This window comes from Sitodiplosis mosellana, unplaced genomic scaffold, assembly GCF_009176505.1.
Source record: "Sitodiplosis mosellana isolate CC-2019 unplaced genomic scaffold, AAFC_SMos_1.0 Smas_scaffold_6181, whole genome shotgun sequence".
NCBI lineage: Eukaryota > Metazoa > Arthropoda > Insecta > Diptera > Cecidomyiidae > Sitodiplosis > Sitodiplosis mosellana.
Window position 1 is genome coordinate 1091330 of NW_022601422.1, and position 15837 is coordinate 1107166.

General features: G+C 34.4%; 2 protein-coding genes across 4 annotated transcripts; one reads left to right on the forward strand and one right to left on the reverse strand.

Moving 5' to 3' along the window:
* Positions 1-1571: 1571 nt before the first annotated feature.
* LOC129576173 (two pore potassium channel protein sup-9-like) lies at positions 1572-10734 on the reverse strand. 3 transcript variants are annotated; one of them, XM_055460839.1, is made up of 9 exons: positions 9863-10734; positions 6805-7658; positions 6618-6713; positions 6077-6263; positions 5779-5969; positions 5375-5562; positions 5189-5204; positions 4959-5100; positions 1572-4751 (listed from the first exon to the last, which is right to left on the reverse strand). In XM_055460839.1, the coding sequence occupies exons 2-9, from the start codon at positions 6929-6931 to the stop codon at positions 4418-4420; spliced, it is 1281 nt and encodes a 426-aa protein (XP_055316814.1). In that variant the 5' UTR covers positions 6932-7658; positions 9863-10734; the 3' UTR covers positions 1572-4417. The 3 variants fall into 3 exon arrangements, with proteins under 3 accessions (XP_055316814.1, XP_055316812.1, XP_055316813.1); XM_055460837.1 differs by having other exon boundaries at positions 1572-4760; XM_055460838.1 differs by having other exon boundaries at positions 1572-4760; positions 9859-10734.
* A 557-nt stretch (positions 10735-11291) lies between these two features.
* LOC129576175 (plasminogen receptor (KT)) lies at positions 11292-13281 on the forward strand. The gene is made up of 5 exons (XM_055460840.1): positions 11292-11369; positions 12144-12319; positions 12392-12522; positions 12592-12701; positions 12775-13281. Exons 2-5 carry the CDS (start codon positions 12257-12259, stop codon positions 12906-12908), a joined length of 438 nt encoding a protein of 145 aa, XP_055316815.1. The 5' UTR covers positions 11292-11369; positions 12144-12256; the 3' UTR covers positions 12909-13281.
* Positions 13282-15837: the final 2556 nt, after the last annotated feature.

The window sequence follows — 15837 nt, forward strand, 5'->3', positions numbered from 1 at the left end:
GCAATTTTGCAAATTGAAAAAAGACAAAAATTCGAATCCAAAATCAATTTGTTCATTTATTTTTCTCGTTGATTTCAAAATTTTGTTTCTAATATCAATCATAACATAGTATGATACTACAAAGATCCATGTACAAAGAATGTCTCAACTCTATATGATCCGTATTGTGAACAGCATATCCAACAAACGATGATTTTGGCTAGCCACGGTTTTCATGACCGTGAATTGCACCTGTGGGAAATTTGAAATGTGATCGCTAGAAATGAAATAAAATGAAGAAATGAATTTAAAAATGTACTCTTTATTTCATTCATTCCTTTCGGATTTAGGATACAATAATAAGATATTATTACAATTTTAAATGGTTTTCGAACTTATCTTGTCTGTTCTTCTGAATGTTTTTTCTTGTTGTTTTTTGTTTTTTTGTGTGGATTTCGAAGTGCAACGAATATGGTTCATACATAACATTATTTGGTACATTTTTTTTTTTCTCTGCTTATTATTTATTTGGTCGTCCACATAACGAGAATGCATTGATTCTCTGCCATGCTATGAAAACTGTGTATGTGTGTGAGTGTGTGTTTGTTTGAACCCATTATCTTGACTGCGATACACCCATGTCGGTTTGGTTTTATTATTCTGCTTGGAAATAAATCACTGTACGATATATTCGATTATTTTGTTTTTATCCATTAAAAAAATCACTTATTTAGGCATTATCGAATGAATGAAAGCGAATTGTTTTTATTTGCATTTTTTTTTTGTCTTTTGGTTGAGCGATTTAATTAATTTCTTTTGTCAAGAATTTCTTTTGAGATATAACTAGGAAATAATAAATGAAATTAGATTTTCTTTAAAATTCATTTTTATATATCTACATTGAAACGAATTAGATGACTACTGAAAAAGGTCAAAAACCAATCTTGATAAGCGTAACAAATGATGTGATTCCAGAATATAAATTGATTCGGAAGGAAATGGGGAAAAATTATGATGATTCATACAATTATTTCGTTCTATCTTTCTTTCGAATTCAGAATTATTTCAATATTCAGCATATAAACTAAGCTGCGTCAATTTCTATTTTTCTGCAGAACATTCCAAAAACCATATACAACAAGGGGAAAAAAACCAAATGTATGGTTGAAAAACAAATACATATTAAACTGCCAAAGTATTCAATATACTCACTAAAAAAATAACTTGCTTTTAAATAACTCAACAAGTCCAAAAAAAAAGTTCGAATTTTGGAAGCAATATGATATGCTGGTGAACGAAAAGAATTAAAATTTGATTGAAATTGAATTGTGTGATCAAAACACACATGAAAAAAACTCGGATTGAGCAAATATAAAAAATAAAATGAATAAATACAAACAAAAACTTATAAAAAATAGTTAATTTTCTTTAAACACACTTTCAGTTTGTTTAAACCAATTGAGCGTGTAACGCTTCGAAAGAATTGGAGAAAATGACAAAAATCCTTTTGATTGATAAAATAAAACATTATACAAACAATTTGAAAACCAAATGAAATGTGATGCGAATCTTCATGTATTCGATTTTTTTTTTTTCTTCGGATGTTTGAATTGAGTAAATTTGTATGGGAGTGGGTTTTAATGAAATTCTTGCAAATTGTCAATTAAAAATCTTAAATTTGTAATTTAGGAATATATACAACTTATGAACTCTTCATTTTTGGCGCATTTTATCGTGCAAACTGTCCTTAGGAATGGCGTGAATTAAGAGCAGTTGCGCCTTTTTTACTTTTACTTTTGTTTGTAAAATGTCAATAGATTCTATTTGAGGGCGGTGTGTTTGGGGTGTTGGTAATGAGGGGAGAATAAGGAAATTCTGAACTTGACACACTTGACCGTTTAAATATTTTAAAAATTATTTCTTTTATATCGATAGTAAAAAAACGAGAAAATTTTTAATTTTTAAATACCTACATAATAGTGAAAATGTTTTTTTGCTTCATATTGTTGTTGTTTCTATCAATGTTTCATCTAATTTTGTATCTCAATTTAATAAGACTGGTTTACAATCAAAGCGGGTTTTTTTTTTATTATTGAACTGTTTAACAAATTCTAATTCATTTGTTTATTCGTTCGTTCTCTTGTGTGTGTGTGTGTGTTTTAAAACGAATTGAAATTTCCACGCATTTGAAAAAATACGAAAAATGTATTTTGTATTTTGATATAGTTCGACTTCAATAAAGGTGTCATTCTTCTCATTTCGATTTTAAATTTTTGTGTTTTTTTTCTCTTCAGGTATTTTTAAAAAAGCTAATGTGATTACATTACGCACGATGACTGAGACATGTAATGCTGTAGCACACTTGAAATTTGGCGAGCCACACACACACACACACACACTGCAAATGTGTGAATGCGACAGAGTTCCAAATGACCTATTTCAATTGTACAGTTTTACACCTATCTGAATCGCTGCATATCGTATTTCTCAATTCGTTTGAATATATTTTTCTGGTTTTGTTGTTTTGCCCATGTTTACTTTTATAGTAAAGTAAAGAGAAGGAATTTCTAATTCGATTTGAATAATTACATATAATATCTTGTTTTCTTTTAATAATAATTGTCTATTCAAAATAATTTGTTCGGATAATCGATAAATGGAGAAAAACGTAATGAGTTCGAGTTAAGGTAATATAATTTATTTTTGTTTTTATTAGCAACAACCTTTGTTTAAAAATAGGTTCAGTTTCATTTTTTGATGACCATTTAGAATCGGATTTCATTTCTTTTCGGGAAATGGAATTTGTATTTGTATGAGAAGATAGGAACAGAAATGGATAATCTTGGTAGCGTTTGTTTTTTACTCTGTCTCTAATTTTTGCCCGAATGATATTATATTTTTCGAAAAGATTTTGGTTTTACTACAATTAAGTCCTTTGGCACTGTTTCTGCATTCCTTTCTATCATTCGATTTTTTTTTCATTGAAAATTGAAATCTTACTAAATTAGAGAAGTGAGACTACTCGAATGTTATGTGCTGTCCCTAAAAAAAATCACACATTCAGTTCGCAAATGTCTTTTGCTTTTTCCTTCATTTTTTTTACACATATTTCCATACTTCTCCAATGAACGGTTTTGGAAAACCAGGCCAGTAATTTACTGTCTACTTAGGTCATGGCATGCACGTTACACACTGTAAGACTCATGCACAAAACTCTAACACGCATGGACTTGGACATGCACGCAGAGTTGATTCGACTCAGTTTGCATTCGACATAGCTCCATTTGTTTGTTCAAATTTCCGCGCGATGCTCATAGTGTACAGCAATGCAACCGCTATTGGAAGCCGCTGTTGAAGAGCAGTCACTGGGCAGACAGCAAATTCACTAGTCTGTGGAAAATTTTCTTCGCTTCGTCCGTCTATAGTTTTTCTTTGTTCAACAGCTTGCGAATGAATCTATTTTTGTCCTAGGAAATTGATTCCGCCACACTTTATTTAAGTGTTTATTGGATTCCATATCGATAATTAATTAACTACAACAACTATTCAAATAACACCGACCAATTTTTGTGTATGTGTCTGTTTGTTTCTTTGTGGGTGTGTTTAAGATTAAGTTTGCATTTGACAAACTGCCACTGGAATGACGACAAACGCACGCAGTTGTCGTTATCCACGTGAACCGTGTTTGTTAAAAGAAATTGCTTTGATTTCGTAGTCCATTCATTTCCAACAATAAAAAAAAACAAATTATTTAGATTCTTGTTTTATCCGACAAAAGAATATTCGCATCGCCCGTGGAAAGATTGCTCAGTTGAGATTGCAGAATAAACGAATTGACAATCTCATCTTGATGCTTTATCCAAATGATCAGAGGCGTTTGTTCATGTTTGTCGGCCGTCGTCGTTTTCGTCCGGTACAGATTTCTGCTGTATTTGTTTTTTTTTTTGTCTATGCTTAACATATGAAATACTATAGTACAAATTGATTCATTTCATGGTCATTAATTTGGTTGTTACACATTCGTTTTCTAATTAATGGTTTATCATCTTCGAATATTGCGCCAAGATTTTTGGTGTGAATAAATTTCAATGGGGATATTCCGTTTCCGTTTTGCCTATATTACGTTATAATCAAACATGGCCTGGATATGTTTTTTTATCCTCACTACATTGACTGAGTCCAATTTTCCTTCTTTTGCCCGGAAAAAGGAAAACTATTCAATGAATTCAGTGGAAATAAATAGTAAAACTTTGTTTTTCCCTTTCGTTGAATTAAAACAGAAAATTATCCAGGACTGTCATTTCAAAAGAAAAGCAGTTTTTTTCCCTAAATACAGAAAAGGAGTTGTGTCACCGTGTTCGCCCGTTGTTGCTGCTTGCTGCTTGGTGTTTGTTGTGTGTTTTCGCGCGCACTTGTGTTTGTGTGTTGTCTGGATTATTTAAATGGAAGCTCTATGTGCGGGTTGGTAGAGTGGTGGCAAATCGGGACAACACAAATCGGGAGGTAACAGTGTGGTTTGCGTTCGTGATGGTATCACACTGCCAAAATCCATGTCATACATATAGGCGCTGTCGGTGATGATTGCACCGCCGCTCAGCAAATCTTGATGCGGATGATTCAATAACATACGTGAATCATTCATTGTCGATGATGTGCGATATTGATCTAGTTGCTGTTGTGACGTTTGATCGTAGTTGTGAAATTCTTTCAATGGCAGTACCGATGTGGGTAGTAAATGTCGAATGTGGCTTGGAGAGCGTCTTACCTTAAATCTATGTTTACTAATAAATCAGTGTGTATTTTGCCAAGTCAATGTGTGTGTGTGTTTGGATGAAAAATGTGTGTGCGGACGAGCCAATAGAAAATTTAAATTGAAATTAATAATTTTCAAATAATACGGAATTTTGTTGTTTTTTTTTTTTTTGCCAAGGAGTTTGCGAGAAAATAGTGTGCGCGTGGAAATGAAAAATGATACTCACCTTTTGTGTTTTCTTGCCCTAAAACAGGCACAATGACATGAACATATTGATGTATTATCACCAGTGACAGACATATTTTCGTGACCAATATGACCACTCAATATTGAATCATTTGCTGTTATTACATCCCCTTCCAGCGTCACTACATTCGGAAAATGCATCGATATTTCATTTTTAAAATTGAAAAAAAAAAGAGAAGGATTTGAAAAAGAAAATAAAATTATACGAACCTCGGCCTTGGAGTGCCTATAAACAAACAAGAAAAAAATTAACCCATTTAATTTTTATTCGCACTAAAAAATCATGTTAGAAAAATGTACATAAATTCAGCGAATAATGACTTCTTTGCTCACTGTCAAGACAGTCCAGCTAGCAACAGCAAAACAAAGCTATTGAAAAAAAGATTTAAATCGTACCTGCATTGCTTGAGCTTCGTCTCGTCTTTCGTCTTCCGTGTTCATTGTGACAAATCTAAGTACTAATAAATTTAAGGATGCAGCCACAATGGCCAAACCAAACAGGATAAATATTAACGCAAACATAACGTATTCCGGCTTTTTATTTAACGCATTATCCTTCTGCAATGCGACCATATCACCAAAACCTGCACAACAAACAAACAGAATCATACAGTTTTTTTTTTTTATTAGAGCTACAAGATTATTGAATTTATCTAACGGAATGTGATGGAAAAATGTGTTGTTTGAAACACAAACTCTGGAAATAATTGGTGAAAAGAAGATATCGAAAAAGAAAGCGTATGAACGAAGAATGACTCAAGAAGAAGCTTTTAGTGAGATAATTTCATCAAAATACTTACCAATCGTAGTCAGTGTAATGAAACAATAATAAACTGAATCAAAGTAGCTCCATCCCTCAAATTTTGAGAAAGCAGCTGCACCACCGGCTATTGTCAGCGAACTTAATGTTGTGACAACACAAATTAAATCTAATTCCGATGCAACGGTACGTTCACAATTCAACGATGATTTAACGGATTTTATAACAAAACTATAAGCGATACAAAATGTGTCATCATTAGCATCTCGTATTTGTGTTTTCTTCTATTCAACGTAATAACGAGCATGCATCCCAATATGCGGTTGCAATTCAATTACCTGCTCAGTCTATTAACTCTTTCTCCGATACTCTGAAACATCACGAGCCCCAATGGAATGCCAACGATAGCATAACACATCGTGAAGAGCTTGCCACCAATGGTGCTTGGTGTGGAATGACCATACCCAATAGTAGTTAAAACGGTAGTCGCATAATAAAAGGCACCGGTAAATTTCCATTGCTGACCTATAAATTTACAAAGGACACAAATAATTAAATTCGTAAGAATGTACAAGTACATTAATCTTACACAGAATGATAACACACTTTGTTTCATGGAAACAGGAAAAAATATTAAAATTCTAGACAAAAGATTTTTTTGAATTTGTTTCAATTTTTGTGATGCATTTTTTGGGATATTAAACTGTTGAATATTCAAATTAATGGATAAAAATTAAAAAGTGTTTCTTTCCTAATATTTGAACCCTTCTTTGTTTTCTCCTCTCGATACTTAAACCGATTAGCAAATACTCACAAAGCGTATAGCAAACGTGAGTTTGACGTTTCGAACGTAAACAATAAATAAAGTCCATTACTAACCGGCTTTATGCGGTTCCGATTTCAATATGACCGTTTCCATAACTTTGAAATCTTCAGCGCTTATGTTATATTTTTTCATGATCATTGCTTCGATTGCTGCACACAAAAAAAAAAAAAATAGAAACAAATCAACGAATTAGAAAATGTTGCACTCGCAAAATTGTCTAGGTGGATAATGTCTGCTTACTACTTAATGCGTGCCATCGTTTTTTCTCTGTTTCGGATTCCAGTGCATCAAATACGGCAGCCCCGACAAGAAGATAAGTGAATGTGCACACGATTAATGAGATCGTACGAACATTTTGCTTCTTCATTCTTTATTTACGAAAGAGTGGTGGCGACATGCTCAGGCCTCTATGAAAAACCTCTGTCATAAGCCAATTTCCACTTTCACTGCATCACAAATAAAAATTTCAATTGCTGTGCGAATCCACCCCGAATCGACACGTTGCTTTGTGGACCCTCTCTGTGTCTTCCTCCCTCTTTCTCACTCTCTCTCTCTCTTTCTCTCTCTCTCTCTCTCTCTCTCTCTCTCTCTCTCTCTCTTTGGCAGATGTGAATAATGCGTTTGCACTCGAAAATTCTTTTCACTGTTATATTATATGAACGGGTTTAATTGGGCTTTGTGCTTATAATTTTCACGTTACGTTGATTGATTGGCACATCATAGCGAAATAGTGAGGTGGGGGCTCACTGCGAATTTTCCATCCGTGCAAAAGTGTATAAATCGAGTGATACTTTTTTAGAATATTCGTTCCATAACAACAACAACAACAACAACAAAAATCCTTGACGATACCGAGCCCCCACTTTTGGATATATCTATATATTATATATACAGTTGATGTGCTAGTAACTGTTGCGATTATTCTCAATTGGTTGCTGATCGTTTTCTATCATCGTTTTAATTTTTCGTGTGTGCTATTCAGAATTTGAGGTGTGTATGTTTCGTTTCCATGTTATTAGACCAGCGCCATTCTTCAACAACCAAATTCTTAAGTGTAGCGTAGTCGTCGTCGTCGAGGCAAATCTCTTCAAAACCTGAAATTGAGCAAAATAAATGAGAATGTATTTATATTCGGTTAGTTGTTTTGCATTGGAAATCACAAGAAACAATAATTGCAACTTGGCAATGACTTTAGCTGTCTTTGTGGCGCTTTTGCACAACACATACACATGTAAAATAGTTTATTAATTAATGAATTTTCAATATGGTGCTTATGTTATTCTTCAACGTTCTCAATTAGACCATTGAAAATGTTATCAGCACAATTCAGATGCTAAGCTTAAGCGAGAGGATTATAAAACGTCTTCAGGTCTTAAGCACTTAATAATTTCGCCCGCGTTCACATTGTGTTTCCGTGGAAACAAAAACAAGTTCAATCTGAATGCACCACATTCAAGGAATACCGCAAAAAATGACTGAAGAAACAATCTACTTCATGAAAATTTTCTTTTTTCAGCAATTATTTTTCCAGTTACTCCGGATCGCTTTTAAGTGTCGCAAGACGTCAGAGGAACAATTCGATGAACAAATAAAAAATCAACAACAACAACCAAAAATACGCTATTGCAATTCATAAAGTGTCAATACAATTAGTAGAGTTGACCAGACTTGATTCGTTTTCTTCAAGTGTGTTTATGGTTTGACTAAAGTTTCTAAACCACAATACAAAATTGTTCGAGGCAATAGAATAGAAAAAAAGTGAGACACACACACACACACACACACACACAATTCATGGAACACTTCCACAATTTTGTGTATTCAAGATTGAAAATGTTCGGATGACAAGTCAACAAGCGAATAAAACTGTGTTTTTCATTTTTGGGATACTGGTTCATTCCATCCCCAATCACCTCCTCTCGCATGTTTTGTGTGTCATTGTATTCTACTGACGTCGGATTTGGCCCTTGTCCGCGCGCGTACGTACAAATTTATCCAAACGGAATGACGAAAGTGCTCTAACGTGTATATGAGCTACGGTATGCTATGTATATATGTATATATAGAGGTTTTTTTTTTTAGAAAATTGATGCTGTATTTAAATGATGATCTATAAATAGACATTCAACTTGAATGGATTGCAATTAGTGCAACTGATGGGATAAATGTATGATGAAGGGGCAAGCGCAATTCGGTTATTCGGCACTGACGTTTTTCAGTTCTCTCTCTCTCTCTCTCTCTTTTCAGAGTTTACTCGCTTGTTCGTTCGATGGTTTTCATCGCATGCGGGACTACATGCGAAATACGAAGGGTAGGGAATGGATGGAAAGCTTTGCACACAAACACATACACACACACACACACACACTCTATCCCTCTTTTCCCGTTCTACATATAGAAGTTATGGTACGTTGCTACCGAGGAAGAATGATGCTCTCTGTGATATAGGTAATCACATTCGAGTGTTTCGAATACAACAAGCAGATGCACATTGGTGTTTTTCGCACCACTGTCAAATGAAAACAGGAAATAAAGCAACTGAACTTTTGTTGCCCAACCGACTCTCTACTGCTCTCATCCTTTCTTTTATATCTTTTTATCTCTTTCTCACTCGAATTTTCTCTCAATCTTTCCCCCCCATCGACATTTGATATTGTGTTGTCGCTCTGTGAGTATGTGAAAACATGCATGGCGGTTCAGCTAATTCAATTGTGAATTTACATGAAAAGACATTGATTTGTATTTTTAAAACATCCTTGAAACCATATCAACTTTGAATCGTGGTGTTTAATTGAATTTTAGGGCTGAACTTTCCTTCGCTGACAACCATCATCAGCATCAGTTTTCGATTGCGACAACATTATTTCATCATATCAAAGAGAACGATTGATTGGCTGGTTCGTTGTGCTGTTGTTGTCGTTTTGTTCTTGCCTTCGTTCGTTTTACTTACACAACCACTTCAATACAATTAATAAGAGATTTTTCCACAATCATAAAGTAACAGCTTCACATTTTTTCCCTACTCTCTCTCTCTCCCCTCTCTCGCTCTCCCCTCTCTCTCTCTCTCTCTCTCTCTCGTGATGCTGTCGGACGGGTGAAATATTATTTGGCCAGCTTGCCATTTCATATAATATTGCAGAAAAACATGACCGAATTTGACGTTGGCAATGATTGATTTCGTTCAGGTTTTCTTCATACGAACCAGAACCAGAAAAAGGATACGCCATCATCAAGTAACTCTGTGACTTTTCTGTATAACACTTGCACACCAAAAATTTTCAACATCTTACTCACTCACTTTCTTATTGTGTGGCCCTTTCGTGCGTTCGTTTGCTCTCACTCAGTAGCAGCAGCAGCTTTCACTCTCGACGGATTCGTAATAACCAAATGGCTTACTATACTCACAAACAACAAAGACAAAAGTCGTTGTTGTTCCATGCATTTGATATGGAATAATGGTTCAAATCATAATTTCTGCATTTTTGGCTTCTTTCTCTATCTCTCTTTCGATAATTTGATGTGATCTCTCAATTCAACAATCAATGATGGAATATCCAATTTGAAATGACTTTTTGCAATTCCTTCGAATCAATTTTTGTACGGCGTTGTTTTTTGTGTTCTCAACACGAATAAAATTATGTTCAAATCCAGTCTCGTTTTGTGTTATGTTTCACAATATTTCACCAATTAAATGTAAATCACTTGTAAGATTTTGGAAATGTATTTTTTTTTCTCTACCATATCAAAAACTAACAATCAAACACCAATATCGAAGATTCACAAAACACTTTTTCAATTCTTTTCTTTAGTAAAATTTTCAAATGATCTCCAAGAAAAATTATTGGTTCCAAAGATCTTTTCTTCTCGCAATTTTTCGTCTCTTTTTCTCTTTCTCTCTCTCTCTCTCTCACACACTTTTGGTGTAAGTTTTTCTGGATTTATTTTTTTTATTCCTCTTTCCTTTGGAAACACACACAAAAGGCTGAGATAGCGAAACACACAACGGCACGCGTACGAACAGCAAAGTATTTCGATTTGCAGTGTATAATATTTATTTAAGCGAAATTGCAAAACCGAAATGAGATGAGATGATATGGAGCGAAGTAGAAAATAAAAGGAAAAAAAGCGCCACACACAGTACGGCTGCTATAAACTGTATCAAAATGTGTCGTGTGTTGCGTCGGACGTCATCATACGAAGACAAAAGTATTCGGGAAATGGAGACACGAAAAGCGATTGCGTCCGTATTATGTTGGTATAATTACCAGCAAGGATGCTGGCCGATTTTTGGATAAGTGTGAGTGTTTGGGTGCTTTGGATGGTGTGCACACGGTTTCGCATTCAGCATGTGTGTGTATATGTGAGAACATGAGGTATGTGCGCGAAAGCGTTGAGCATGTGTGTGTCTGTGTGTATGTGTGAGCCAACCCGCAATATTGTCTGCTTCGCGCGCAACACAGTGAGATGAGAGCAATAGACAGGACCATAAATATAGGAAAACCGCGCTTTCATTTATCCATTTTTCATTGTCAGCATCTAGCCGTATGAAAATACGAACGTCTATTTCCAATGGAATCTACAGTTTACACGGAACTATCTCCACACCGCATTGCGTTTTTTTTTCTCTTTTTTGCTCGGTCACAAAAGCAAAAAAAGCAAAGAAACAGAGCAAATACAAAAATTAAATGGTCAACAAAATATTGGCTTTCGATAACGTGTATCAAATCGCGAGAGGGAGAGAGAGAGAGTGAGCCATACAGACTCTTGGAAAATGAGTCGAAAGACTTACTGAAAGAAGATCCGCGGTAAAGCATTGCGCTACTATCGTTCAATATTTGAAAGATACACACACACTATAGGCGTGCGGTAGTGAAGGGAAACAAGAGTGATTCACCGGAATGCAGCATAAGAAGCACATGCAATCAATCGAATCCTGCTACTATCATACACTCTATATGTATGGCACACAATATGCCATGGAAGAGCATAACGTTTGTGCTTTTGTGGCCTAATTGTTGACTTGGCGTACACACACCATTTCTGGAGGGTGATTTACGCTACGCGCATGTCGACTGAACATGTCAATTTAATATATTCCCATATACAGTTGGATTGGCTAGTTCACAAGAAGAGAACGAAAGAGAAAATTCCAATTTGTAGAACTCAAACTTCATCGGAATTCCATAATTGAACTGCCATGAATCATTCGGATTTTCTCTTCGATTTAGACCATGACACACACAAATTTCAATCCAAAATCCACATTGATCGCTGCATCCGATAAACATTTGGCAAAAAAAAAAAAATATTAAAAGCATCAATTTTTTCGCAGAATATGATTATCTCTCATTCGAATCACTTTGCAATCGGATTTGCTATGGAAATTTATATGGCTACCTCTGACAAGTTGAAGACACTTCTCAAATGTTCACATGCGCATTACGAACTCTTATGCCAACCAGTGTATTCTCATGATGACATTTCATTCTGTTAGTTTCTCAGAACTGTCAATAAATTTCACTGTTTTTGTTTGGTACAAAAGACAATAAAAACAACAATTTTACTTCTTTTTTTCACAGAAATCGGAATTTTTTATGAAGAAAAACAAGCGATTCGAAGAAAAATAAAGGGATTAGTTTGAAAAAGCTTTTGAAACTTAGGAATTCGATATCATTTACCATAGATAGAAAGAATGGGCAATACAAAATCGAACCAAAAAAATCAGGAACACATTTCCGAAATGAATAGAATTAAGGTGAGCAAAAGGATTGTGATAAGAAATATTAAAGCTCAATTTGACTATAGTCTAGTTATCTCCTTTGACTAGATGGAACGTTGGATTCAAATGCATTATCAAATAAAAGAACGTGAGCGAGCCCTCGAGATTTCCAAGAATCGCGAACTTTTTTATTGGCTTGGAGCATTTTATAATGTGTCTTTAGTGGGATTGCTTTACAGGTACCTAGAAAAATCATGAATAATTTGCATTGAATTTAATGGTCATTCACCTTACGCTCTGATTTTTAGATATAAAGTTACAAAACGAACAACCAATTTGATGGCTGTGGTACCATTAACGTTTGCACTTGCATATTATGCTGATTTGGCGTACGGAAGTAAATTGTATCGAATTAGAGGTTTGTTGATTTGATTTCTAAACGTAGTGCAATCGCTGTTTTGTGATATTAAATTGTATTTTTCTATTTTTAGCCGAGGCTGATATGATAATGCAAAATGAATCGGATTTGTTAGAGTGGCCGCATGGATTACCAACAGTGTCGAGCATCGATCAGGCGCGTATTAACACCGAGATGGAAAAAAAATTGCATCCATCGACACCATAAAGGCTCAAGCGATATATAAACTAGTTTTCGAGAAGTGTGACTTTAAAATAATCTGCGGATATCTCAGCACAACCACCAGCCGTGCAACCAGTCATCGCAGCCAGAATCACTTTAAGATTGTATTTTATTCGTTCGAAATGTTGGAATGAAACGATAATACACCGATTGACTAGGAGCGTGCGTGTGTCTAATTTTAAAGGTTTCTCGACTATGAACAAATATCGATTTAGAACATTTACTGACAGTTCCTGGGCTTTTGAATGAATACGATTTTTTTTTTGTCGATTTTAGTTTCGTTTCAAAAAGAAAACAGTTGGAAAAAATAACATTTTTGAATATTATTTCTACAAAACCTATTTTAAAAATGTTAACAAACGTCAAATATCAGTGAGATACAAAAGTTTTTCAAAACATCAACATCATGATAAAAGTATTAAATAAATGGTTTGAATCTTCTTTTTTCTCTAAAAACGGTGACAGTTTTATTTTAGATAAGATGTCGACATTTTTCATGAGGGAATGTGACAATGAATTTGTCCACATGATGAGTGTACGGTTGAATAAACCACCCATTTTTCGACGCTAATTTTTATCTGAAAACCATCATAGCTCATCTCATTTACGTCAATGCAATCCGATTCATCAAACAGACTCATGTTATCATATTTTGAATGTGTATTCCAAGAAATTGCGTCGACATTTAAAAAAAAATCTATTTTATTGTTTCATTGACACATTTAGTTTGATATCGGTTTTCATAATAATAATACAAAAAAAGAGGAAGTTTAAATTTTCCGCCTAATGATTCTGCTGCAATCGAATGTTGCTTTAATCCATATTCTAACTCACGAAAAAAAAAAAAATGTTTATCGAAACAAGTAACGCAGAACCAGTTTGATGTGTGATATTTTTCTTGTTAAAATGGATAATAGCATTGATTCTCATACATAAATCTACCAGCGGTCATCTGTAATCAATCTTTTCATACGTTTTAACATTATTTAAAACGAAACCAACATATTTACGACGAAACAAAAAATGAGTTGCTATTCATTCTTTGTGCGATTGTACCGTAAGTTTATTCGGAATTTCGCAATATCCAGCTCAAATTTCAAGTACTTCCTGCGCCTGTTTTTATCCGAAGTTGTTCGTTTTTAATTAACAACATTAAATTTGTGATATGATTTAAAATGATGCATTTATTTTGAGAATCAGTTGAGTATACTTGGAATCGGTCAGGAAGAGGTATGAATCGGGGAAATTTTCCATTGTCAGCATCCAGCCGTATGAAAATATGTCGGTAACGTCTATTTAATCTACAGTTGAACCCACGTCTTTTCAAAAACGTTTTCAAGCTTATTACATATGAGCAGTCCATTTATGTCCTATATTTGTGCCAAATGATAAAATTCAATAACCAAAATGTGTGACTAACACACCCTAATTGTTTTCTTTGAAACTAGATCCCATTGATTTGGTGAGCTGATTTAATTTGAATGAATGGAAGTGACGCGGCTCATTCTCCAATTTATGAAAACGCGTAAACTAAGTGAAATTGAACACAAAAGGCCCCCTGTTCTCAATACGCAATTCGTAAAATAGTAAGATGGGCCTCGTCATGTACATAGAATGTGTACATGTACACTATAGTTACTGCAATCCAAATCAAAATGTTGCCGTTGACAGTAATTCTTCTTCTGCTTTTTTACAGTCGGGCTCCATATTACACGATTTAATAAAATCGTACGTTAAAACGATCGAATCAAGTAAAATAAATGGTCGTACAAAATAAGTGACAGCTCAAAATAGTCAATGCTGGCTACAATAATAGGAATGATATAGTCTCTTGACTCTTCGAGATATATACATTTATGTATATGCATGTGACTGGAAGCGATAAGCAAAGCGCGCTTTGACAGAGAACAAGTGAGCGGGCGTGCATTGTTTCTTGTTTCTTGTCTCTTGTCTCGTACTTTCTATAGATAATCGTATAAATTCATATAAATGATACTAATTCACAAATCAGCGAAATGTAATTTTAGTCGTTCGGCAAATGAATCAAGCTCAACAAATGCACTCTATTCTTAATAACGATTTTTTTCCTATGATTGTTATTTATTTTGGGAAAAATAATATGTTTTTAATCGTTTCTTTGATTACAATGCTCAAAACCGAGAAAAATGGATGAGAATACGTTAAAATAGGTTATTATATATTGATTCGCCATATACTAAACAATACAAGAGATCAAAACAGTGGTACACTGTGTGAAAAAAAGGTCGCGATCAAATCCATGGAACGGACAATTGAAACATTTCTAACAATGGTATCGATACCATTGTCAAATCGATCATATGAGCATCCATGGATTGGAACTATTACATAGGTGGTCCAATATATCCGAGTAGAAGACCGAGTAAAAAGGAGATGATAACAGGTTTCTATGAGTCATGTGGTCTGAAGACATTTTTTTAATTTATTAATAAATCATCATCAAACAACACAAATCATGATCAAACCACTAGGTGAAAAATGTAATTGGGATTTATCCTGTTTTTTTTTTTACCATTATGAACAAAAAAAAATAAAATAAAATTAAAAAATATAAGCACCAAGTATCGCATATTCGCACAAGAAAGTCAACCGGATCGATATGATGACTCATCTCATTTCCGACGTAATTATGAAACCCGAAAAGAAACCAAAACAGGCAAACAGAAAGACTGAAAATCGCGCGCCGACTCCTCGTGAAGATACACATATACACATGCAGATAGTTCCTGTTTTCATTGTTGTGTGTTGTTATGTGTCGTTGATTAAGCCATCGCATATTGACAAAGAGAAAATCGCATTCCTCTGCTCTTCTTAACGAAATTAGACATAATAATAGAATGGGACATCATTTTTTTCAGGAATTGTTACGCGATAC

What these genes read in the sequence shown, in the direction of transcription:
- LOC129576173 (XM_055460837.1), bottom strand. Translation starts at nt 6,931, where the DNA reads ATGAAGAAGCAAAATGTTCGTACGATCTCATTAATCGTGTGCACATTC. An exon ending in ACGATGGCACGCATTAAGTA is followed by an intron (nt 6,714 to 6,804) that starts GTAAGCAGACAT and finishes TTTTGTGTGCAG; the next exon opens with CAATCGAAGCAATGATCATG. An exon ending in AGAGTTAATAGACTGAGCAG is followed by an intron (nt 5,970 to 6,076) that starts GTAATTGAATTG and finishes TATCGCTTATAG; the next exon opens with TTTTGTTATAAAATCCGTTA.
- LOC129576175 (XM_055460840.1), top strand. Translation starts at nt 12,257, where the DNA reads ATGGGCAATACAAAATCGAACCAAAAAAATCAGGAACACATTTCCGAA. An exon ending in CCGAAATGAATAGAATTAAG is followed by an intron (nt 12,320 to 12,391) that starts GTGAGCAAAAGG and finishes TCCTTTGACTAG; the next exon opens with ATGGAACGTTGGATTCAAAT. An exon ending in TTAGTGGGATTGCTTTACAG is followed by an intron (nt 12,523 to 12,591) that starts GTACCTAGAAAA and finishes TCTGATTTTTAG; the next exon opens with ATATAAAGTTACAAAACGAA.